The sequence below is a fragment of the Mesocricetus auratus genome, unplaced genomic scaffold (assembly GCF_017639785.1).
Source record: "Mesocricetus auratus isolate SY011 unplaced genomic scaffold, BCM_Maur_2.0 Super-Scaffold_4256, whole genome shotgun sequence".
NCBI lineage: Eukaryota > Metazoa > Chordata > Mammalia > Rodentia > Cricetidae > Mesocricetus > Mesocricetus auratus.
The window spans coordinates 78,515,550-78,541,361 of NW_024429182.1; the positions used below are offsets into that span (position 1 = coordinate 78,515,550).

At 39.2% G+C, this 25,812-nt stretch overlaps 1 protein-coding gene across 1 annotated transcript in view; it reads right to left on the reverse strand.

Moving 5' to 3' along the window:
* Positions 1-2,950: 2,950 nt before the first annotated feature.
* The window catches only part of LOC121133954 (ankyrin repeat domain-containing protein 26-like), a 43,858-nt gene continuing 20,996 nt past the window's right edge, over positions 2,951-25,812 (reverse strand). Inside the window, exons 4-11 of the mRNA XM_040731312.1 lie at positions 15,747-15,834; positions 15,150-15,262; positions 13,581-13,710; positions 10,172-10,363; positions 9,367-9,581; positions 7,234-7,459; positions 4,040-4,085; positions 2,951-3,045 (exon numbers count right to left, since the gene is read on the reverse strand). Coding sequence (XP_040587246.1) covers positions 2,990-3,045; positions 4,040-4,085; positions 7,234-7,459; positions 9,367-9,581; positions 10,172-10,363; positions 13,581-13,710; positions 15,150-15,262; positions 15,747-15,834 — 1,066 coding nt within the window. The 3' untranslated portion in view covers positions 2,951-2,989. The remainder of the gene's footprint in view (positions 3,046-4,039; positions 4,086-7,233; positions 7,460-9,366; positions 9,582-10,171; positions 10,364-13,580; positions 13,711-15,149; positions 15,263-15,746; positions 15,835-25,812) is intronic.

The following is a 25,812-nucleotide window of genomic DNA, read 5'->3' on the forward strand; positions in this document are numbered from 1 at the left end:
CTTCAGGGTAGACCTCTAAACCAAGCATAGGTAGTTGGCCCAGGTGTGGTAATTTACAATATTGGCAAAGGAGGTGATTTTAAGTTAGTACATGAATGCACACTGATTTTCTTTATGGTTATATACTTGTTATAGCAAGCAGTTCTAGTAACAAACGCCCTCTTTAAGGGCATTTATAAAAGAACAAAAATTGGCTTTAAAGTGTTTAATTATTGGTGTTTGCATTTAATCCTAGCACTCATCCTCTGGAGGTAGAGGCAGGTTTGGTTTCCACAGTGAGTTCCAGGTGAGCCAGACTACATGGTAAGGCTGTGTACAAAAACAAACAAAGCAAAAAGAACAATACAAAAGCAAAAATGTTGATACAAACATATGGCACAGATCATTAGTATATTACACTATTGAGTCAAAATTTGAAACTACTGCTCCCATTAAGCCATGTAACTGCTTATAATTTTTAAATGATACAATCACTGCCCCTAAATTGGGTGGACCCTCATTATGCTACAGTTCAGGCCAGAACATACACATACCTCTATACCTGTTTGTTAAAATCCCTTTATTCTCAGCTTATAACATCCATACAGGAAATTGGGACACAAAAATCCTAAATGGGAAAAATTCTGTTCAAAATGTGGTATAATTCATGATATCTGCTACATAAAAATCTCATTATGTTTTAGAATATTGCATGTTCGTTTATTTAGCTTTAAACTCCAAAGCTTGAGTACTATCTTCTAGACACGTAACACTTTCCATATGTCAGGCTGCACACAACATTGTAACTGTTGCTTATATGGAAGTTTCTGCCATAAAAACGCTAAACATTTTATTGCAGATGGAAAGAGTTGAAATTCTTTCAACATAGAATTTGAAAGCCCTGACCTTTATGGCTGAGTTCTCTTGGAGACCTTTGTCTCTTATTCTGGCAGGTTTTCACTGGGATCATTCTAAAATAACAGGCAGAGCACCTTTCATTGATTCTTTGTTTTTGTTTCTTCTATTTTATTGATTTCAGCTCTGAGTTTGATTGTTTCTTGCCATCTCCTTCTGGGTATTATTTCTTCTTTTTGTTCTAGAACTTTCAGGCATACCATTAAGTTACTAGTGTTCCATTTCTTTATGTAGGCACTTAGTGCTATGAACATGAGAACCACTTTCATTGTGTCCCACAGGTTTGAGTATGTTGTATATTCATTTTCATTCAATTATAACAAGTTGTTTTCTTTCTTTTATCAGTAGTGAGTTGTTCAGTTTCCGTCAGTTTGGAAGCTTCCTGTTGTTGTTGATGTCCAGTGTTAATCTGGGGAGTAGGATGTAGGGTGTTATTTCAGTTTTCTTGTATCTATTAGACTTGCTTTGTGTCCAAGTATGTGATCAGTTTTGAAGAAAGTTTTATGAGCTGCTGAGAAGGTGTATTGTTTTTGTGTTTGGGTGAAATATTCTATAAATCTCTGCCAGGTACATTTGGTTTATCACATCATTTACCTCCAGAATTTCTCTGTTTAGCTTTTGCCTATATGACTGGTCTATTGGCTGAAATCAGATATTGAAGTCACCTACTGTCACTGTGAGGGTAATATGTGATTTTATCTGTTGTAGTGTTTCTTTTATGAGCTTTGGTACCCTTATGTTTGGTGCATAAATGTATAGATTGCAATACCCTCTTGGTGGATTTTCCTTTGATGAATATGTAGTGTTGACCCTTATCTCTTTTGATTAGTTTTGATTTGGAGTCTGTTTTGTCACATATTAAAATGGCTACACTGGCTTGCTTCTTGGATACATTTAATTGGAATATCTTTTTCCAGCCTTTCATCCTGAAGAGATATCTATCATTGATGTTGTGTTACTTGGATGCAACAGAAGGATGGATTCCATTTTTGAATCCAGTATGTTAGCCTGAGTCTTTTTATTGGGGGAATTGAGGCCATCAATGTTGAGAAATATCAGTGAGCAGTGTTTGTTGAATCCTTTTATTTTATTGTTATGGTGTGGGTTTTCACCTTCCTTTTGATTTGCTGATCTGAGATTACTTATGTTTTGTGTTTCCTTGAGTGTGGTTAACCTCTTTAGGTTGAAGTTTCTTTACCACCTTCTACATAGCTGGACTTGTAGATAGATACTGCTTAAATTTGGTTTTATCATGAAATGTTTTTCTTTCTCCATCTATAGTGATTGAAAGTTTTGCCTTGTAGTGCTGGATGGGCCCTTAGCCCTGCCCAGGGCAAACTACCCAGGCCGCGCTTGTGAGTCAGTTGGTGCCACTCAGTCCTAGAGGCACTAAGCAGGGCCTTAGCTTTTTCCTGCCCACCCAGGGCAAACTCTGTGATAGTATGTGATGCTCTAATTTTAAGACATTTTCAAAAGAGTTAAGCAGAAAAGATGAAATTCCTTCAGCAAAAGTTTTTTTTTCCTTTGAAGAAAGGGCTATAGATCAGTGTTTAAAGTTAAAAACATAAAAATTCAAAATTCTCTAAGTTTGATGGAGCTACAATGACTAACACATCAAAACACTATGATCATAGTGATGTCCATTTGGGGTATGTAACACATGTTTTCACTTGTAAAATACACTAAAAATTAGTTTATGTCATGAAACAGTTTAAAAATAAGATTAATTTTTTTGTGTTTGTGTACATGAAAACACACTTATTTACATGTGCGCTTGAAGGCTAGAAGAGGGTGTTAGATCCCCTAAGCTGAAGTTACCTGACTTGTGACTACTGGGAATTGAATTCTCATTGACTGCAAGAACAGCAAGTGCTCTTAACCACTGAGCCATCTCTCCAGCTCCTAAATACAGAATTTTATCACACATATGTGATACAAAAATATGTTCCTTCAATACAGTTATCACATAGTATATTTATGGGAAACTACTAAAATGTTATATAAACAGGTCACTAAAATGTCTTCTTTAAGAAAAACTTATTTATTTTCAATCTGTACATATTTTTGTTATCTCCCTCAAGTAGATCTTGACTTGTTATTTAAATCCTGAAGGATAAGCTTCCAAGGACCAACACTCAAGTTCAGCTGTAGCTAGAAAGAAAAAGTAAGAATTACAATCTTTATCTCATAGACTTCACAGTTAACAGCAGGAGTCAGTAAAAAAAGGCTGAGAACCTTATCAGAAGAGATAAAAGTGACAAATATATATGTATTACTATAATACAAAACTAAAATTAATATGGTTTGCTCCTGTATACACACTGAATTAATTATCATCAGGGCTGAGTGTCAGCATGCATTCCCATTCTTCACTCATTTACTCAGAGACCAGGTACTAAACTACTGTGATGAGCACTGAGAAGATGAGAGAGGATATATTCCAGCTCTCACTAATCACTTCATATACCCCCACACCAGATGTACATGCAGTTTCTGTACAGAGGTTTAGATTCTTTGACAGGTAAGATACAGAAACCACCACAACACTCAGAGGGACTTACAAGCCAGTGTTGTGTTGATATTGTAGCTTCTTCAGTGGAGGTGTTACATAAGGGGATATTAGGAGAATAAAGGAGAAACTCAGACATACAAACACTAGAGCTGAGGAAGAACATGACTAACCCATGGATACTGAGAGCAGGAGCAATTGGCCACAGTAGGCGAGTGGTGAGAGAGAAGGCAGAATAACTTGACAACGATCATTCTGAGTTGTGTATTTCTAGTCTTCATAAGGAAATCAGTATTTCCTCTTCTGGGCAGAAGGTAAGCCAATGAGAAATAAGTAATGGGATTTAAAATGATACTTGTTAAGTCACAATTTAGGGAGTGTGATTGATTAAGTATCAGTAGATGATTGTTGTAGTTTTTGAGGAGGTTGACTGCAGATGTTAATGAATTGTTGAGGAAGAATGAGGAGGAGGTTTTGAAAAGTTATGGAGCTACAGAAATGCGGGTGAACGGTACTCAATAGGGAAGCCTGCTTTTAATGTAGAATCTACAAACCAAAGGGCAGGGATTCCATTTGCCACTTAAATTTGCTTTGTAAATTTACTCTAAGTTGAACACATACACATTGGCAACATACCTTTGTCTACCTCTTCAGCTATGTCTTTTGCCATTTTTTGCTGCTTCTGAAATGTCAGATTTTATAATGTTAAAAGCAAAAGAATGATATTGTGGAAATGATATGTCACTTAAAATACATCTCTTATGACCCCTCAAAACCTATTAAAGTAGAAGTTTCTTAAAATATATACATATGTGAAAGAAATTTAAATGGAACAACCAAATAATGGGGGAGATAAAGCCCCAATTTCACATTTCTTGTCACCAAGTGAAACCTCCAGTTCCAGGAATGGGTTACATAAACTGAGTTGTTGATCAAAGGGTCCAATAGAAACCTCCAAACAAGTCAGCCTATTACCAACACTATTGGTTGCTCTCTACAAAATGATGGTAAGGCCCTATTGCTGAAGATGATACCTATGTATCAAAATGAACATGGAGAAGTTGAGCTGGTGCCTAACTAGAGCCTTTACCTCTACTGACTAGTAAACACCAATGGTGATGTATCTGCAAGATTAGCTGGTACAATAGTGGCACATATATTATGGGAGTAACCAACTACTATCTGATTAGATTTAAGTCCCACTCTATGAGATGGGACCTGTCCTAGTTAGGGTTACTATTGCTGTAATGAAACACCATGACCAAAAGCAAATTGTGGAGGAAAGGGCTTATTAGGCTTACACTTCCACATTGCAGTTCATCATTGGAGGAAGTCAGTATGGGAATTCAAGCAGGGCAGGAACCTACCTGGACACAGGAGATGATTCAGAGGCCATGGAGGGATGCTGTTTACTGGCTTGTTCATCATGGCTTTCTCAGATTGCTTATAGATCCCAGACACATCAGCCCAGGGGTAAAACCACCTATAATTGGCAGGGCCCTCTCTCATCAATCACTAATGAAGAAAATGCCCTACAGCTGGATCTTATGGAGGCATTTTCTTAACTGAGGTTCCCTCCTTTTAGATAACTCTAGTTTATGTCAATTTGACATAAAACTACTTAGGACAGAACCCAAGTATGACACAGCTTGGGTGGCCAAGAACCTGAGACTAGATATGCCATGGACACATGGGAAAACCAAAGTATGGAGAATGAGAGATCTTAGAATACGAATTCCTAGATGGGATATCTTCATCAAACCCCTCTCTTCAGGACTCAGGGAGTTATGCTGAAGAGGAGGCAGAAAGATTGTAAGAGCCAGAGGAGATGGATGTCACCAAGGAAACAGTGTCTTTTACACACACATGAACTCACAGAGACAGCATGCACAGGGCCTGCACAGGTCTAAGGCAGATGGATTCCAGTACTGAGGGGGAGGGAGTGGACACAAGCCTCCATCCCTAATCAGATGCTATCTCCAACTGACAACTTCTTGCAAAGGAAAAATGAGTTTTCTCCAATAGAATCTCACTGGAGTGGAATATAGTTTATGAAAGACTTATTTCCAGTAAAAATAAAATAAAGGAAAGGGGAATGGAGGCAAAGACAGGTTGATTTCTGAGGCCCATTGGCTAGCCATCCTAGCAGATCAATGAGCTCTGGGATCATTGAGAAACCCTGTCTCAAAAAATAAGGTGGAGAATGATCTGGTTGAAGAAGATATCCAATGTTGATGTCGGGCATCATCATGTAAATAATAATAATAATGATAATAATAATAATAATAATAATAATGGCCCTTGGCAGCATCTTGGCCTGTATGCCTGCCACCCTGACCCTTGTGGCAGCATAGGTCACTCATATCAACATGCCCCAGGTGGCAACTTGGCCCTGGGGCACCAATATGGTCCCAAATGGCTGGTAAGACCCCAGGCATCTGCAGAGCCCTCAGTGTCGACTGGAGCCACGGATATCATCCCAGTCCCAGACATGGCCCTAGGCATGAGCTGTGAACCTGGACTTCTGCACAGAGAAAAGAGAATGAGGGGCTGGAGGGATGTCTCAGTGGGCATAGTGCCTGCCACACAAGCACGAAGACGTGGGTTTGGATCCCCAGCACCCACATAAGAAGCCAGGTGTGACAGCACATACCTGCAATTCCAGTGCTGGGGGCCAGAGATGGGGGTCCTGGAGCTCACTGGCCAGTCAGTCTAGCCAGTCATTGAACCAGATCCAGAGAGATCTCATCTCAAAAATGAGATGGAGAGTGAGGGAGGAGGATACCTGAGTTCAGTTTCTGGCTTCCACACCCTCACACACATTCAACACACACATTAAAAAAAACTAGGTAGGAAGTTGCAGAGACTGTCCTCCACATGCTCATATGTGCACACACAACTGCACCCACATGAACACACACACACACACACACACACACACACACACACACACACACACACACACACAAAAGAGAATGAGAGCTATGCACACCAACAAAAAAAATTATCAGGAGAGATAAATCATAGAAAGGGGGAAAACTTTGTCAATTATTCGCCTAACAAGAAGCTGATACTTCACATACATAAAGAACTCAAAAAAATCAAAAGAATAAATAAATCAGTAAATACAGGAAGTAAACACTTTCAAATAAATATGTAGAAATATCTAATTAATACACAGAACATGTTCAGTATTTTCAGCAATCATGGAAATGAAAATTAGAAGTACAATAAAAACGCATTCAAATGCACCAAAACGAGAAATGTTGGTGAGGATATGTTGGACAGGAACCCTTAAAACCACATTGGGATTGAATAATAAATTAGGGTCTCTACCACCACTTACATACCCATAATTCCCTTTTCTTTCTCCTCCAGCAGAGAAAGATGCCCCAGGACAGAAGGCCAGTGGGAAGAAGGTAGCTGCGGCCCCCTCCTTTTTTTTGACCCCCTCCTTTGTTTGAGAAAAAGTCTAAGGACTTTGGCATTGGGCAGGACATCCAGCCCAAAAAAGACCTCACATGCTTGGTCAAATGGCCCAGCTACATCAGACTGCAGTGGCAAAGGGTCATCCCCTGTAAGTGACTCCAAGTACCTGCAGCTTAACCAGTTAACCCATGCCCTGGGCCAGCAAACAGCTACCCCAAGTTGCTTAAGCTGAGACACACAAAATGAAAACAAATGTTTTCTTCCTAGAGAACACTGACTATTGTGACCTTTACTGAACATGTATGAGTCAACTAAACAGTTCCATATCTCCCCAAATGAAAAGAATTAACATCACTGTCAGATAACAGAGTTGGGATGCCAAAGAACAGAATACAGCTTACCTTGAGCAGACTCCTCCGCATAGACTCAGAAGGCTGAGGAATGGAGCTAGAAGGCTCTGGGTTTCTGCTTGGAATGAAGCTAGGATTGCATTCTACACAAGTGTTATGCTTTGTGGCACTAGGACATTCGGTGACAGGTCTTGTACTAAGAGCGCTCTGCATAGCTCTGTTCTGTTCTGTCACCAGCAGAGTGTCTGCTCTGACTTTACTCAGTTTGCTGTTAGTCCTGTGAAGATTGCAAAGGGCAAGTTCTTACGCTCTTGTTGTCCTAAATGAGTCAGGCTCTTTAGAAAGTACTTCCTATTTCCACTTGCTAATGTCTTAAAGCTGAAGACTTGTTGGAACACACCTTTGGCACTTAAATTTGTTCTAAAGAAGTATATCTATTTCCAAGCCAACAAGTAAATTCAGAGTAGGAGAGAGATGAACACCTGCCAAAGATGAGATGATGCTGTCTATGCTCGTATTCTTGATTGAAGGGACACTAGCCCATTCAAATATGTCACTCTGGTAGGCCTTGTCCTTCCCTCTCCCCTGTTCCTTCTGCCTTGCTAAAAACCATTAGATTACTTTCTGAAAGCTAAGCCATCAAGGTCTGTTCCCTTGTTTGGATACTCTCCCATGCCAGACTCAGTCTTCAGGATGAGTACCAAAGTCCAGCAATCAGAAGCCCTCTTTGGTTCACCTAATTAACATGCCAAATCAAAATATACCACCACATCCTAACCCATTCTAACACAGATCTCCCCTTTTCCTCCTCTTAAGAATTACACCTGTAAGGTCATTTGCTGCTGTTTTCTATCTGAGCAGCCACTTTAACTTTTCTTTCTCACATAATAAAGGATCTCCCTGTGAAAACAGGTGTTCAGGTGTAGTTTGTGCCTAATCTGGGGCCCAGGAGGAAACCCCTACTGCTGTGGGGGTCTCCTTCATTGACTATAGTAACCATTGCACCACAGAAAACCACAACAAACTATTGTGTGGTGATCTATGACAAATGTACACAAATGTACAAAATGTGCACAATTAAACAGTAAAACTTGACTGGGCGGTGTTGGCACACGCCTTTCATTCCAGCATTGGGGAGGCAGAAGTGGGCTGATCGCTGAGAGTTCAAGGCCAACCTGGTCTTCAGAGTGAGTTTCAGGATAGCCAGGATTGTTTCACAGATAACCCCTGTCTCAAAAAAACAAAAACAGCGGTGTGTTGAAGTCTCCTACTATTAGTGTGTGAGATTTTATGTGCATTTTGAGCTTTAGTAATGTTTCTTTCACAAATGTAGGTGCCTTTGTATTTGGGGCGTAGATGTTTAAATAAATAAAAAAACAAACAAATAGAAAAACCAAAACTCACAAACTAGCTAGAAATAGTTGTATGCAGTAAAGCAGCTTCAGATTCAAGAGCTGATGGATGAACAGATTTTCAAGGTTTTGTTTTCACAATGTACAATTCACCCATGCCCTGGAACAAGTTAAGCATTTGGTACAGAGGGAAATTCAGAGGAGCAGCCTCTGGGACAGAAGATGGTTCTCCTGATGATTTAAAAAACAAAATGAGTAGTTCCTGGAGCAGTTAGCATCTTAAGTCATCTCTGAGATAGGACTTGCCGTTTCTGCCACACACACACCCCAGCATTGGCCCAGGGATTGTGTTTAACTACATTGTGAATGTTATTTTGTTCATCACTGGGCCGACCTATCCTGCCTTGATGTACAGCAGAACAACTGTAAAGTTTGTCATCAGGTAGCTCTAACGGTAACACCAGAGATGAAATGGACACAGTGGCAGACAAGAGCCAGAAGGTGCCTGGAGGGCCAGTGTCATTACTGTGGGTCCTTTGGGGTGTGTTTCTAAGAAAGTAATTGTTCATGTTTCTATTTGATAGAATGTTAGCATACTTTTATAAAAATATAACTGTCTTAATTAGCTGAAAGACCAGTCTATCATTAGGAGGGAACAACACATAGAACTAAAGATTAGAAAGGAGGAAGTGTTCTGTAGCCACACTCTAAGTGTGGGTTCATTTCCTGACACTATTTTCCAGTTATAATTTATCACCTGTCCCCATATCCTGCTGAATCTATTTCAGTGAAAATACACACAAGAGAAAGTGAGCGACTGTTTCCCGCTTACTTGTTGAGCTTCTGTGATAATATCTTGCTGAGTTCCCGCTCTTTAACACAGCACTGCTTGTATTTCTCTACCTTCCTTGCATCGGACTCTCTTCCAGCTTCCATTTTCTTAAGCTCTGATTCCAGACTTTTAATCCTGAGTTCCATTTGACTTATTACCAAATCACTGTTACTGTCTTTTAATGACTTTGCATGTTTTTTATCCTCTAATTTTGCCTATGGAAAATTAAAATAATTACACTAAACACTTAGAATACTTGCTGTGCTTACTTTAGTTTTGAGTTATTGATTCCCAGAGTAATTTTAAATTTGTGAAATAAGATGCCAGAGTTTGAAAACCAACTCCATTAAATCCAATCATAAAATGACATTGAACCTTGTTTGGTCAGGCTACAAGTCTTGGTTCTGAATTATTCTCATGCTTGCCCTTATGTAACCAGACAGTTCACAGGATAGAGTTGACTCAAATTTCAGAAAAATCTCCCAACAGCATAACTTAAGGACAATTCAGAAGCACCTTGGAAGTTCAATATCGCAGTTTTTACTCCCCCCATCTTGTTTTATGCTAAATTGTCTAAAAAGTTGAAAATGACTATTCTGAAAGATCAGTTGTATTTTAATGATGGGAATTGAAGTAATTAAAGGGATTAACAGATGTCACCTGACTTCTAGACACACAGAGGACACACACAAGTTATGATGTAAAAGTGGATGCCTGTCTCATCCGCCTTCTAAATGATGACTTCGTCTCTCTTCAGCACCTCCCCCTCCTCCCACTGACACTATTTCTCCTCGAGCAGACCTACCATGTTCTCTTGTAGTTGGTGCTTCATGTCTACTGCATCTTTTTCCAGAATTTTCTGATCATTATGGATCTTTTCATATAGTGTTTGTGCTATTTTTATTGATAACAATTCCTGCTCAATGTATTTAAATTGCACATTCAGAGTTAGATATTTGGCATTTATAGTTCTCCATTTTTCTTTCAATTCATGGATCTACATGAATAAAGAAAGTCACATAGACTGGTAAAAAAGGATTTAGGTTGGAAAAGTCTAACAAAAACAATAGCAAATTTTGACAAAAATTCAGTTGAAATATGTTATAATCAATAGCAGAGTCAGAATGTAATCCATTGAAGCTTGTATAAAACCAACATAATGAAACCCATAAAGAATCATAAAAATGTACTTTAAAATGCTTTTATTAATTCTTTGGGGATTTCATACAGTGTATTTGGAGGATACACACCCTTCTCCAGTTCCAAATCCACCCCCCCACCTTCCTGCTCAGACAACTTGGTGTTCTCTCTCTCTCTCTCTCTCTCTCTCTCTCTCTCTCTCTCTCTCTCTCTCTCTCTGTCTGTCTCTCTCTCTCTCTCTCTGTCTCTCTCTCTCAAATCCATTGAGTCCAATTTGTGTTGGTCAACTTCTTTTGAGTGTATGTCCTTCCCTGGGGCATGGTCAGTATGTCAGGGTCACACCATCAAAGAAAACTGACTTTGAGGTTTAACAGTGGTTAAGAGAACTTGTTGCTCTCACATAGGATCTGAGTATGGTTCCCAGAACCCACCTGTTGACTCACAATCATCTGTAATTCCAGTTCCAGGGGATCTGATGACCTCTGAGATATGTGGGCACCAGGCATGCATTTGGCACACATACATACATTCAGGTAAAACATTCATGCACATAACATTAAGTAAATAAAATCTTTGAAATTAGAAAGAAAGTAAGGAAGACAATTGACTCTCTGTCTCCCAACAGCTGTCAAATGCCAATAGCTTCTCAACTGGGAGTGAATTTTGTGTCGGCCTCCCAAATGACTCATTTCACAAAATATATTCATCTATGTCACAAGATGTCTATCTGTACCAGACCTGAAGCTTTTTTCTGATTTGTTTCATTTATTTCCTTCATAAAATTGTCTCTTAATAAAGAATCTCTTCCTCTCCCATCTTTTTTTTTTTTTTTTACGAGACAGGGTTCCTCTGCATTGTTTTGGAGGTCCAGCCTGCCTCTGCCTCCCGAGTGCTGGGATTAAAGGCATGCAACCACCACCCGGCCCCCTCTCCCATCTTTAATGCCTATAACTTATAAGGAAGTTTTAGGGACACTGGTTTTAGGTTGTTAAAGGTCTGCATCAATAAGTGACTCCCAAGTTAGGCAGTGGTGGCACACACCTTTAATCTCATTACTCAGGAGGCCGAGGTAGGCAGATCTCTGTGAGTTGGAGGTCAGCCTGCTCTACAGAGCTAGTTCCAGGACAGCCAAGGCTATACAGAGAAACCCTGTCTTGAAAACAACAAAAACCAACAAACACCAACAGAAAAAACAACCTCAAAGACTCATAGAACAAGAGTCTGGAAATTAGATTGCAATGAGTTAATCTGAAAGATGTTGAATCCAAAATTGCATGCCTTTTTCTGAGTTGGGGATGTCTGGTTCATTTGAATGGCTGTCTTAGTAAAATATTCATTGCTGTGAAGAGACATAATGGCCAAGCTATTTTATGAAGATAAGCATTTCACTGGGGCTTGATTATAGTGCCAAGGGTAAGTCAGTGACCATCATGGTGGGGAGTGTGACAGCAGACTGGGAACAAAACCTCCATGTTCACACCTGGTGACACACTACCTCCAGCAAGGCCACACACCCAATCCTTCCCAAACTGTTTCACCCACTGAGAAGTAAGCATCAAATTGTGAGCCTATAGAGGCCATTATCTTCAAATCGTTATAGCTGCATTACAAGAAGTCATGATTTTCAGCAAGGACCTGGAAAGAACCTCCCAGTACCAAAGTCTAGTGATGGGACCCATCCATTTTTAAACAAGAATGTCTTAATTCGACAACATCCTGTGGTTGTTTAATCTTTCCACAAAAGTGAATTGATTTTCAACATTTGTGGGAAAACAAATGTGAAAAAAAAGCTTTTCTAACAAGAAATAATGCTGGAACACCTAGAATAAAGTTGTACTTCTACTATCTAACATGCTTACAAATGAACTCAAAATAAACCTGTGAAGTGTAAACTTAGTGGTCATGTCTCTAGCTTGAAGATAGACTTGGGTTCATTCATAGGGTGCTGAGAGCAGTCAACAATTAAGGGTGCTTGCAAAGCACTGCAGCTATATCAAATGCTACTGACACGCCTCAGTTAAATGATTAGAGTACAAATGTATGTAGTTATAGCCCAATAAAACAGCTACCAGTGTGTTGTAATTTAAGAAAAGCAGTGCAGGAGAGAAAGACACCATGCAACAGGGTTCAAGCAGAGGGTTTTTTGTTTGTTTGTTTTTTTCAATTAGGGAAAGGGGTCATAAAAATGGGAAAGGGGAGGGGGGAGAGCGACCTCCAGAAAGAGGGGCCGGGGGGGGGGAACAGACAGGGAGAGAGAGAGAGGATAGGAGGTGGGCAGGACCCTTTTAAAAGGGAACATATTGAATATTCACAGGTGATGCTCTTAATGGCTGCAGCTGAGGGCATATCCTGTCAGAACCCCAAGGCCAGGCCAGGCCAGTACAAATGCCTGAATATTAGCAAAATGTAGAGGGAAAATGAGTAGAATCACTGTCTCTAGGGAAACAATAGAATGAAATAGTTGTTTTTCACTGCATCTAGGGTATACATTAGGATGAAATAGTTGTTTTCTAAAAGTACTTAGACCTTGAAAAAAATCATTGTGGAAAACAGTGGTTAGTTTCTGTGACTTTTAGAGTTTGTTTTCCTGAAAGGGATGATGATATTCACATGACAATCCTGGCACACCTCAAGTGTCTTGCATTACTGCAAACAGTACACAATAAGGACTAAAGTTGCAGGGTGTGATGCATTCCTTCAGAAAACATGTAGCTTTTATCCGGGCTTTGGGTATGAGGAACCTATTTTACCCCCCAAACAACTCTTGTGTAACAATCAATAATTCACATTTGTATGATTATCCAAGGTTCAGTTCCTCAAAACGGTTCCTTCCTGCCACCATAGAGCCTGAATTACATCTTGAAGTATCCTTCTTTTTTGATCATCCCATGCAACATAGAACACCGAAACCAAATAAAATCAATGTTATTCATGATTTAGTGGTTTGTGTGAGTTTGTACTGCTTGCCTTTACATACCAACAATACTCTTTCAATGGAAAAAATAATTTTAATTGACACTAAGTATGAACATTTAAGCATTTATATTTTTGGTCTGCAAACAAGTTAGAATTACCTCATTTTTCATCATATCCATTGAAGTGTTCACTTCAAGTTCTTTAGTTTTTAAATCTTTATGGCAACTAAGTTCTCTATTTTCATGATCATTCAGTTTTTTTCTCATTACTTCTAAGTGTTTCTTTATTCTGCAAAAGTGTACAGAGTCAGTATGGGAAGTTTTTAAACAGTAAATGCTTAATTTTTCAAATGGATTGTATATCACATTTTAACATATTTTTTAAAAAGTTTCAACTTAAAATTATTGAAAGTATTCTAATGAAATTATAATCTTAAATAATATGAAGGAAATTTCTATGGTATTTATCGCAGATAAAGAATAAAAACTGTACTATATACTGAATTGTTTTAACTATTAATATCTACTTTAGTATTACAATAAGAAGCATTAACTAATGGTTAACAATTAGGAGTAATCCAAAGATCAGTAATCAAGGAAAAGAAGAAAAATGTGCGTATGTATGAGCTATATGTAAATATGCATCATTTTATATACAAGAGCTGACTATCCATAGACTTTGGTATTTGTGGAAGGTCCCAAAACTAAACTTCTGCAGGTACTGGGGTGACTATATTTTAGTTGTATGTGTGTATATACAGATACATATAGATATGTATATATACATATGTATATACATATATGTAATAAACAAGTTTAGCAAAAGAAAGATGTCTGCATGATATTATAATTGAAAAAAGAAAGGCGGAAAGAAAGTAAAAGCTAAATCAAGATAATTATGATAATAGTGTTTTAGGTAGGAAAATGTTTGAATGCTGAATGAAGGGTGCTACCAGAAGAAGAAAAGAAGGAAAAACTAGCCTTACCTCCTCCTCCCAAGGCTCAGGGATCACTGAGGAAGAAGACACTGAAGACTGTAAGAGCCAGAGGCAGTGGATGACTACAGTGAAACAGTGGCCGTGCAGGTGCAGCAGGGTAGCTGCATATAATCACCACAGTGATTTCTGACAGCATGTACAAGCCCTGTACAAACTCAAGCCAAACCTGTCTCAGCAAGTGAAAGCAGAGGTGGACGTGAAGCCACACCTCTCTGGCAGGGCGGGGGGGGGGGACAGTTAATAGCTTCTGGGAGACAAAAGTCAGTTTTCTTTATAAGTGTGGACCCTGAAAGTCAACCACGTGCCAGTGGGAGGCTACACATTCAGGAAGGTGGGCAGCACAAATTAGAGTTGGTGGGTGAAAAAAAGAAGGAGACAAAGTTGAGTGGGTGGGAAAGGAGGAGGATGGGCCTAGGAGGAGAAGGGAGGGTAAATATCAAAGCAATTTAGGAAATCTCAAAGAACAAAAAAAAATAAAGAAAAATTCAAGGTGGATGAAGAAATGTACAGAATCATGCCAAAGGCATCACCATCATTGTTTTCAGGATCGCTAGAGGGAATACATATTTTAGCCTCCAAATTTTCAGATTGAGTTGTGAGTTTCTAAAGTGAATTTTAGAAAACAGTAAGTTTTTGGTTGTTAACTTATAAAATGAATTCATGTTTAGGTGTTAATAAAGTTAATTAAATAAGTCCCTGAGTGAAGAGAGTTGAAATATTAAAATCTTACTCAGTAAACTCCCTCTCTAATTCTTCATTTTTATTCTTCTTTTGGTTCAAAGAACACTTCAGAGATGATATGATTTTGTTGAGTTTCTTTAGCTGTTCCTCTTTGTCTCCAGCCTTTGAAAATATAAAAAGTACTTATGAATCTTGATATAAACTATTATTTCTTAAACATTTTATTGCTGGGCAGTGGTGGTGCAGACTTGGGAGGTAGAGGCATACCAGGTTGGTCTACAGAGTGAATTCTAGGACAGCCAGGGCTACACAGAGAACAATTGCTCTAATTGATTAATATTTCACTTTTCTTTGTATTATTATTATTATTATTATTATTTGGTTTTTCAAGGCAGAGTTTCTCTGTGTAGCCCTTTCTCAAAAAATTATCAAGAATAATATGCATTAAGGCAGGTTACCAAAATCATTATTTTATGAATTCAGTCAAACCTCCTATAAAGCAAAGAGGATTTTCACTAACAGGAGGGTGGGCATCAATATGAATACATCGAATATTTATATCAGTTATATATTTTTCACGTTTCTTGCAACGTTCCTGTTAGGGAAAGGAAAACATGAGACAGAGGTGAGCAAGAAGCTGACTCACCAAACCTGCGTGTAGCTTCCAAAGCTCTGCAATTTTCTTTCCTTGCTCCTGTATGGTAACTTCTGCCTCAGAACATTCAGCTTGAAGCCTAAATGTGTTTTATAAACAGTTATTCTTACAGATGATTTTTTACAACATTGTATAATGACAAAGGACTTAAATTCTCAAAGAACTGAGAGATAGATACTATTTCATTTTCTAATTGAGTTTTAGAGAGAATGTGCAAATTTTAGGTAAAATGAACAAATATCACACAGTTTTTTTCCTTTATAGTGTGAGGGTTGAACTCAGAGCCCTGGGTATACAAAGTATGCCCTATTCATCTCACTGAGCAGTATCCCTAGATCTAAGGAACACAAAGCTGAAATGTCCCTTGATCTTCACGGAGCTATCTTTATTGTGACTGATATGATTTTTTTTACACTACACTGATAATTCACTGTGCAAATATTCATATTAAGTATATGCACCTTTATTTAATTTAATTTTATTTTATGTGCATTGGTAAAGCCTGCGTGTATGTCTGTGAAGGTGTCAGATCCCCTGGAACTGGAATCACAGACAGTTGTGAGCTGCCATGAGGGTGCTGGGAATTGAACCCAAGTCCTTTGGAAAAGCAGCCAGTGCTCTTAACCACTTAGCCACCTCTCCAGTCCCATGTGTATGCGCCTTTAAATTATACTTCTGCATGAGATCCTGCATCTTCTGAGAATTCTGTACAGCTTCTCTTTGTTGATTCTGGGCCTCTTGAAACTAAAACAAAGAATTAAAACGAAAAAATTACTAATATTCTAGTACAGACCAGTACAGACCTTTCCATAACATTTTCACACCAAAATTATTTTTTAAACACTTATTTTGTGTATGTATGTTATGTATGTATGTATGTATGTATGTATGTATGTATGTGTGCTTCAATGTGTGTAGATGCACCACATGCATGAAGATGCCTGTAGAAGCCAGAAGTGGGCATAGGATCCCTGGGAGCTGGAGGCAAATAGAGGCAGTGTGAGCTACCCTATGTGGATGCTGGGAATGGAACCCAGATTCTCTGAAAGAGAAGCTAGTGCTCTTAGCTAATGAACCATCCCTCCAGCCCTATCTTGCACACAGCCACCATCCCTTTATATGTATACTGAGGGCACATTTTGTGCAATTACTGTGGAGTTAACTGAGTTATTGCAAAAGGGATCTTATCCCCACCAAATCTAAAATATTGTGATCTGAGTCATTGACCTGTCTTATGACTGACTGAAATATGGTGTTCTTGTTTTTTTTTTTTTTTGGTTTTTACGAGACAGGGTTTCTCTGTATTGTTTCGGAGGCTATCGGTCCAGCCTGGCCTCGAACGCACAAAGATCCGCCTGCCTCTGCCTCCCGAGTGCTGGGATTAAAGGCGTGCGCCACCACCGCCCGGCTGGTGTTCTTGTTTTGAAATCATATTTTCTCAGATACTCAAACTGACAAAATTGGCAAATGAGAAAAAAGTTGAAATCCTATTATGGTGAATTTTTACATGTTCAAAGTACCACTCAATTGTAATTTTAATAATTCATATGATGAATAACGAGAGCTATTCAAGCAATGATTACAAAAGTAACATAATACTCTGGGGTAGAACTGGATGCTAATGGAAAGTGTGAGAGGCAGCTTCTAAGTGAGATACAGGATGCAGGATGCAGGATGCCTGTGTCTGAGACCCAGCTCCTGTTGCTAATAGTAACTGTCTTAAACAAATTAGCTTTCTGTGCCTTCGCTACCTCATCAGTAAAAGAGAGGTAATTACAGCTTCTAACACTGGACTTTATGGATGATTAGATTAGAAAATATGCATAAAGTAATTGGAAGAATTTGAAAGACATATTGAGCCATAGTGATGGGGGAAGTCTTGTGTATTTGTCAATAAAGCACTGTTGGCCAATGGGGAAGTAAGATAGGTGGGACTAGGAGTCGAGGAGGACTCTGGGTAGGAGAAACACAGAGAGTCAAGATGTAATGCCATGGGGTAGGAAGCCCGGAAACTTCTCCGGTAAGGGACATACTTAGATTAACAACTATGGGATAAATACTTAAGTCAGAGCTAGCCAGTAAGAAACAAGCAAGGCCAACAGCTTCATAATTAATATAGCCTCCTGTGTGTTTATTTGGGACTGATGCGGCTCTGGAACCAGGCTGGCGGGAAGGCTTCCCTTTACACCATAGACAGCCTTTGCTGTTGGCATCAGCACCTTGCTGTTCTCACACCATCCTATCCCTAAGGCAGTCAGCGTGTTCACAGAAACCTTCCATACCAGGTGCATGGAATATCCTTAAAGGCAGTGAAGGTGGCAGCAAAATGGAGGCCCTAGACGGACCCCTGTTAAGTTACGGAACTTTTGTAGGCACACTGGCCACCTAATTTGTTTCCCCGCAAACTAACTTCCATTGGAGGTTCTCTCCGTAGGCAAACTGCACCTCTGGGGCAAGGTTATGTGCGGATGAGGCAACTGTCAGAGGCATCGGACTTAACTGAATAAAGAAAGGCTCTCTTCCTCTGTGTCAGCCAGCACTCTGATGAGCAGGTGGTGGTTACCAGGGGTAACATGCAAGACTTGGCACATCAGAAGAGCTTTGATGAGAGCCTCTCTGTTGTTGAATCACTACAAACCCAAATCACAGGTCAGCCTCCATTATAAGGGAAGGTAGGTCTCTTTTTCCATCGTGAGAAAAGTACGAGCATTTGGTAAATAATTCTCCAGCAGGTGAAGGGTTATATTTAAGTCTTTTGGTAAATAATCCTGAAGTATATGAAGTTTTATATTTAAGTCTTTAACATGTATTTAGATGGAAACTCTTCTAATGTGAATGTTGGAAATTATGAGTATTGTATGAAGTACCTAATTTTATCCTAAATATGCTGTTTTGTTTGCTTTGTTTTGTCTTTTCAGCACTGAGGATGGAGTCCAGGGTCTTACATGCTAGGTAAGCACCAACTAAGCTCTATCAACTGTTCAGCAAAAACATTTTAGTGTTTACCAGGAAAAGTGGCATTCTTATCAAACATTAATTCCCCTCTAGGCAGTTTTTTACTTTGACAAGATTAAGGCGTAAAACAAAGTGAAATGAAACCAAATGAAGAAAGCATACACAATTAACAGCTTAATTGTTCTGCACACACAAGGTAAAGAGAGTTGGAAGAATCTTCAGTAAATTGTGAGCCAATTCTGAATAAATGATGACAAGTGAATAAAATGTGGAAAGAGAGGGAGCATAATTAAAAGCCAAGACAGTGAAATCAGCAAACTCAACTCAAGGGATAAAATTCAATAGCAAAGAAATAAAAATATGTCCACAAAATCATTTCAACATTACAAATAAAGGCACGAAGTAACAGTGGCACTAAGACCTTCAGCTGGCAGCCACATGGAAGATTATTTAACAATATGAAGAAATGGAGTTTTGGTATAACAGTGATGACCTTGAAAACACCATGTGATAGAAGCCCACCAAGAAGGGCTGAATATTTATAGGAAACTTCTAGAAGAATGAGGAAACTGTGAAGAGAACATTTTAGACTGGTGGAAAAGGACTGGGAAGGAGGGAGGACCTAGGGAAGGGTTACAGGTAAAGGATTTGAAGTTATTCCTTAAGGTGGTGAAAATATTTTGAAATTGATAGAGTGACAATAACTTGACTCTGTGAATATACTAAGAGACCCTGAGTTTGCCTATCAAATGTTTTCCATAATCTGTGTCTCATCACAAACTACAAAAGCAGTGACAGGAACAAGAAAACTTTCTTCTCTATTTTTGGATACATAGTATATATGTAATCTATTTCTATGCTTTTACACTATGTCCAAAATGGAAGAAAAATGTCTGGCTTCAAATATTTACAACTGCAAAATAAAGTATAGGTGTTTTTTCTGCATGTATATATGTGTCTGATGCCCATGGAGGCCAGAAGAGGGCACCGGATCTCCTGGAACTGGAGTTACCTACAGTGTGAGTGCTGGTCTTTTTCTATTTGTTTTTCTTCTTCTGTCTCTGTCTCTCTGTCTCTGTCTCTGTCTCTCTCTCATTTTTGAGACAGGGTTTTCTTGTGTAGTCCTGACTGGCCTGGAACTCAGTTTGTAGACCAGACTGGCTTCAAGCTCAAGAGATCCACCTGCTCCTGCTTCCAGAGTCCTGGGATTAAAAGTGTGCCACCATGCCCAGCTGAGCTTGGGTCTGCTATAAGAACAGCAAGCGTTCTTAACCACTGAGTCACCTCTCCAGCCCCAGCTCCATTTTCTGAGAGACGTGGTAGCCGTCCTGTGTAAGTGGATCAGAATGTCTTCATCATGGAGCATGTAACTAGATGTAAATCTGATACAGTGTTGTTTCCAGAAACTCCTTGTTTTGAAATAGGGATTTTTTTTTCTCTGTAAAAGAATTGATGAATTGAAAACATGGTATTTTCTGGCTGTTATGTATCCCCTTTCCTTACTAGTTGAAGTAGTAAAGTAGGAAGCACCCTTTCAGATGAGCTCATCAAGGCAATAGAATCACTGTCACAAACTAGAAAAACCCATCATTGTTGGCAAGGGGTTTGAGATCATGGGAAATCAGCTTCTGTGAGACACAAGCAAGTCTTTGCTTTGGGCGAGGCTGTCATGAATATTACTTTCAACTGATGCAGACTGAGCAATGAAGAGTATCAACTTGTTCAATGGGAAAACATGCCTCTACCATTCCAAATGCATTGCATATGCCCACGGATGGCTGGAGAGATGCTCAGTGGTTAAGAGTACTTGATGCTTTTCCAGAGGATCCAGGTTGGGTTCCCAGCACCCACATAGTGGCCCACAATCATGGTAATAGCAATAGGATTCAATACCCTCTTCTGGCCTCTGTGGGTACCAGGCATGCATGTAGTACACATATAGACATGCAAGTAAGAAGACTCATACAAATAAAATAAAAATAAAAAGGAAACCTAAAAATTCTCTGTACTTTACACCATGCACAGTTTCCTTTCTAAAACATGTGCACATTCACATACCAACACATTAGTCATATGAAAATGACTGGTGAAAAATGTCTGCTCTGGTTTTCTTTTGTGCATTTAACATCTTTTGTTTGCCATAGTGATTTTGCAAAATGCAACCTTGTAAGAGTCTGGCATTTGGTTCTCTAAAAGTTGCCAGTCAGTGCTGTTTTCTTCTTCACAGTTTAAATGCATGCTTCACAAAGTTTTAATACCACATCACTGGTGGCAAAAAGCCTAAAAGCTTAACTAAATATAGAACTTTCAAAAATCTATCCAAAGAAAGTAGCCAGTTCATGCTTAGGGACCTTCACTCCACATGAACGAACTATATTCTAACTGTGTAAAACATAGGGAACCTGGTCCCAGAGCAAAAGCAGTTTCTTCATACTGGCAGACACTACTATGAAGTGAATTTCTTTTTGAAACACAGAATAAGTTTCTTTATAGTTGTAAAGGCAATGAGCCTGAATTTTGGCATAAAAATGCCCCAATTAACGTTTATGACAATACAATGATAAAACTCATTCATTTCTCCAAGATTTAGGGTGGCTATTTAGTTATAAATACTATTATTTCATTTTAGGTAAAGTGACATTTCCTTGGATTTCAATTAAAAAATTTTATATGCCTGTGTGTGTATGCCATACTTGTGCAAGAGTTCCTAGAGGCAAGAAGAGGATATCAGATGCCCTGGAGCTGGAGTTTCAGATGGTTTTAAAATGGTCAACGTGAGTGCCAGGAACCGAACTCGAGTATTTTGGAAGAACAGCATGCTCTTAGCCACTGAGCCATCCATCCAGACCCTGAAGTCACAGTTTGTTAAACTCTTATATAATAGAGCCATGGACCTCACGACAATGCTTTGGTCCACAATGGACCATACATACAATGGTAGTCATGCAGGTTACACTGTCTAACGATACACACACATATATGTGTATTAACCAATATTGTAACTAATATTGATGAAATAAAGTAACACACATTAAGAATAACTAATAGTAAGCAATTAATTTACCTGATGCAAAATCTGGTTTACTTTCACGTGCAGGATCCCCAGAGCCATGCTATATTGTTGATTTTCAGTGTTTGCAGTACAAAGCCCATCTTTTCCTGGCAACTGTGTCTTCACTCCTTCATTTTCTTTCTTCTCCCTTTGTTTTAATGCAACTTTCTAGTTATATATACTTAACTTAAAGTTCATTTTTAAAAAAAGTCCACTGCTTGACCTTGCTTTTTATTATTCTAACAAGTCAATATCCTGACTTATTATCCTAATATTTATGTTCCAATACTTTTTCTAGATCTCATGTTTTCAATTCCCCACTTCAGTCTTTTCCAGAGATCATATATATTGGGAAGGTAATAATGAAGGAATGTTTTCTTGACTTATAAGTTTCTGTTAAGAGAAACTTTGGTAATTATTTTGGAAAAGCCATCTTGAAACTATTCATCAATTTGACAAATTGAAAATTATAATTTATACATAATTTGACATAATTTTCTACATAACCCACTAATAAAACATATAATGGAAATTTAATTCCTAAAAGTTATTGTTTGCAAACAAGTATATGAGTTAACTAGAAATAAAATTTTATTTTTATTAAACATTGCATGCACCCCTCAAATGATTTACAATGTAAAAGAGCCCTTCCAAAACTCTCAAACAGTGAGTGTATGCACATTACTAGAATTCAAGGCAAGACTAGGGAGTCTATTTTACCTTTTACTAATGCATTCAATTCATCTTTTTTTTCCGGAGTTCAAGTTTAATAGATACCAAAAAAAGAACAGCTTGATTTCTACGACAGGTATATCAGACAGACTACCCACAACACAGCTCAGGCCATTCCCAATAGTGGAAGAAAGGCTAACAGCCCCAGTACTGTAGGAAAGGCAAGCACAAATAGAGTATAAGAGATTTTCTTCTGGTGCAGTCTGGCAGAAAAATAGCTCCACTGCTCACTTCTGCTTAGAGAAATAGTCTTTGCTCTTTGAACATCAGGCTTGATGGTATCACTGTCAGGTTTCCAGCCAGCTGGGCATACTTCACCATGTTGGTCAGTGAACTGGAAGGCCCGAACTAGTCTCAGAATCTCATCCACAGATCGGCCAACAGAAAGATCATTAATTCATCTTATTATTTTGATAAGCAATTTAAAATCAATACAAGATCAGTTGATTCAATAATGAGTATCTTGTTCTTTCAACATAGAAAATTGATTTTATTTTATCAGTGAGAGAGATGTTGAATAAATTAATCGGTCATCTACTCTAGTTAGTACAGGTCAAGGACAAAGGTGTTGGGCCTGAAGAGAGACTCACTGGTTAGGAATGCTGGCCTCTCCCAAAGGAACTGGGTTAGATTCCCAGCACCCACATGGCTCCTCACAAATGTCTGTAATTTCAGTTCCAAGGGATCCAATGGCCTCTTCTGGCCTCTCAGCCTGCTACATAGTATAAACACACACACACACACACACACACACACACACACACACACACACACACACGGGTAACTGGGGTATAACTTAGCACTATGTGCTGGCCTCACAAAGATGAATTTTTTTATTTATTTATTTTTCAGTTTAAATTTAGATAAGAAACAAGGTTGCTTCACAAGTCAGTTCCAGGTCCCTCTCCCTTTCCCTCCCCTCTTCCCATGTCCTCCTCCCAACCCCGCCCCCCCATTATCCCCTCATTTCCCCAGGGAGGGTGAGGCCCTCCATGGGGGTGTCCATAATCTGTCATTTCCCTTCCCCAAGAGTTCAGGGTGAGAGTGCACCTCACATTGTTGGATGGGAGTCCAAAGTCCATGTGTATACTCGGGATGGGTACTGATCTGCTGCCCAAGGCTCAATAGATTACCTAGGCCTCCTCACTGACACTCACATTCAGGGGGTCTTGATCAGTCCCATGCTGGATTCCCAGGCTGATGCCTGGGATTCAAGAGTTAACCTTTGTCAGGTCAGCTGTTTCTGGGGGTTAAACCAGCCCAGTCTTAATCCCTTTGGTCATCAGTCCTCCCTCTCTGTTACTGGCTTTCTTGAGTTCAGCTCAGTACTTAACCGAGGGAGTCTGCCTCTTCTTCGATCAGCCACTAAATGAAGTTTCTGTTCCCCAGACTCTCTGGCCATGGGATTGTAGGCTGGCACTCCCCAGATCTATGTCTAAAATCCATATATGAGAGAGTACATGCCATGTTTCTCTTTGTGTGACTGGGTTACCTCACTCAGGATGGTTTCTTCTAGTGTCATCCATTTGCCTGCGAATCTCAGGATTCCATTGTTTTTTTCTGCTGAACAGTACTCCATTGTGTAAATGTACCACATTTTCTCTATCCACTCTTCGGTTGAGGGACATCTAGGTTACTTCCAAGTTCTGGATATTACAAATAATGCTGCTATGAACATAGTGGAACAGACATTTTTGTTGTATGAATGGGCATTTTTGGATATATGCCTAAGAGTGTAGTTGCTGGGTCTTGTGGTAGGTTTATTCCCATTTTTCTGAGGAATCTCCATACTGATTTCCAAAGTGGCTGAACCAGTTGGCACTCCCACCAGCAATGGAGGAGTGTCCCCCTTTCACCACATCCTCTCCAGCATAAATTGTCGTTGGTGTTTTTGATTTTAGCCATTCTGACAGGAGTGAGATGGTATCTCAGTGTTGTTTTGATTTGCATTTCCCGGATGGCTAAGGGTGTTGAGCACTTTCTCAAGTGCCTCTTGGCCATTTTAGACTCCTCTATTGAAAACTCTCTATTTAGTTCTGCAGCCCACTTTTTAATTGGGTCCTTTGATGTTTTGGAGACTTGCTTCTTGAGTTCTTTGTAAATTTTGGAGATCAACCCTCTGTCAGATGTGGGATTAGTGAACATTTTTTCCCATTCTGTGGGCTGCCTTTTTGTCTTGCTGACTGTGTTCTTTGACTTACAGAAGCTTCTCAGTTTCAGGAGGTCCCACTTATTAATTGTTGATCTCACTGTCTGTGCTACTGGTGTTATGTTCAGGAAGCTGTCTCCTGTACCAATTCGTTCAAGGGTACCACCCACTTTCTCTTCTAAGAGGTTCAGTGTGGCTGGATTTATGTTGAGGTCTTTGATCCATTTGGACTTAAGTTTTGTGCATGGCGATAAACATGGATCGATCCGCATTCTTCTACATGCCAGCCTCCAGTTATGCCAGCACCATTTGTTGAAGATGCTTTCTTTATTCCATTGTATATTTTTAGCTTCTTTGTCAAAGATCAGATGTTCGTACGTGTGTGGGTTAATATCCGGGTTTTCAATTCGATTCCATTGGTCTACCTGTCTATTTTTGTGCCAATACCAAGCTGTTTTCAGGACTATAGCTCTATAATAGAGCTTGAGGTCAGGGATGGTGATGCCTCCGGACATTGCCTTGTTGAACAGGGTTGTTTTGGCTATCCTGGGTCTTTTGTTTTTCCATACAAAATTGATTATTGTTCTTTCAAGGTCTGTGAAGAATTGTGCTGGGATTTTAATGGGGATTGCATTGAATCTGTAGATGAATTGTAATCTCCAACATCAAAAATAAATAAATGAAGAGCACCACTCACTGCATGTATTCTAAAATGACAGCTTCTTACTCTTGTAGTAGGACTGTAAGTTAATACAGCTTTTGTGAGAACAACTTAGGCAAATGGATCAAAGTCCTCTTCATATGTCTATTTTTATTTTTTAAGACAGGGTCTTATAGCTCAGTGTAGGATGGAACTCATTATGTAGCCCAAGTTGGCAGTCACCTTCCATTATGTTTCTGACTCAAGTCTCCTCAGGGATGAGATTGTAGGGGTGAGTCATCACATGCCACTAATTGATTAAAGTTGTTAGGAGATGTCATTCTGTAAATATGTGTCTGATTGGTTTGAATAAAGCACCTTTGGCCAACAGGGAAACAAGATAGGTGGGATTAGGAGTCTAGGAGGATTCTGGGAATTGTAGAGAGAGAGCTCCCGCCATGTGATCTCCCGGGAGCAATGGGTGCTCAGGAGTATGTCCTCAAAAAGATAAGTTCTTATAAAATATATA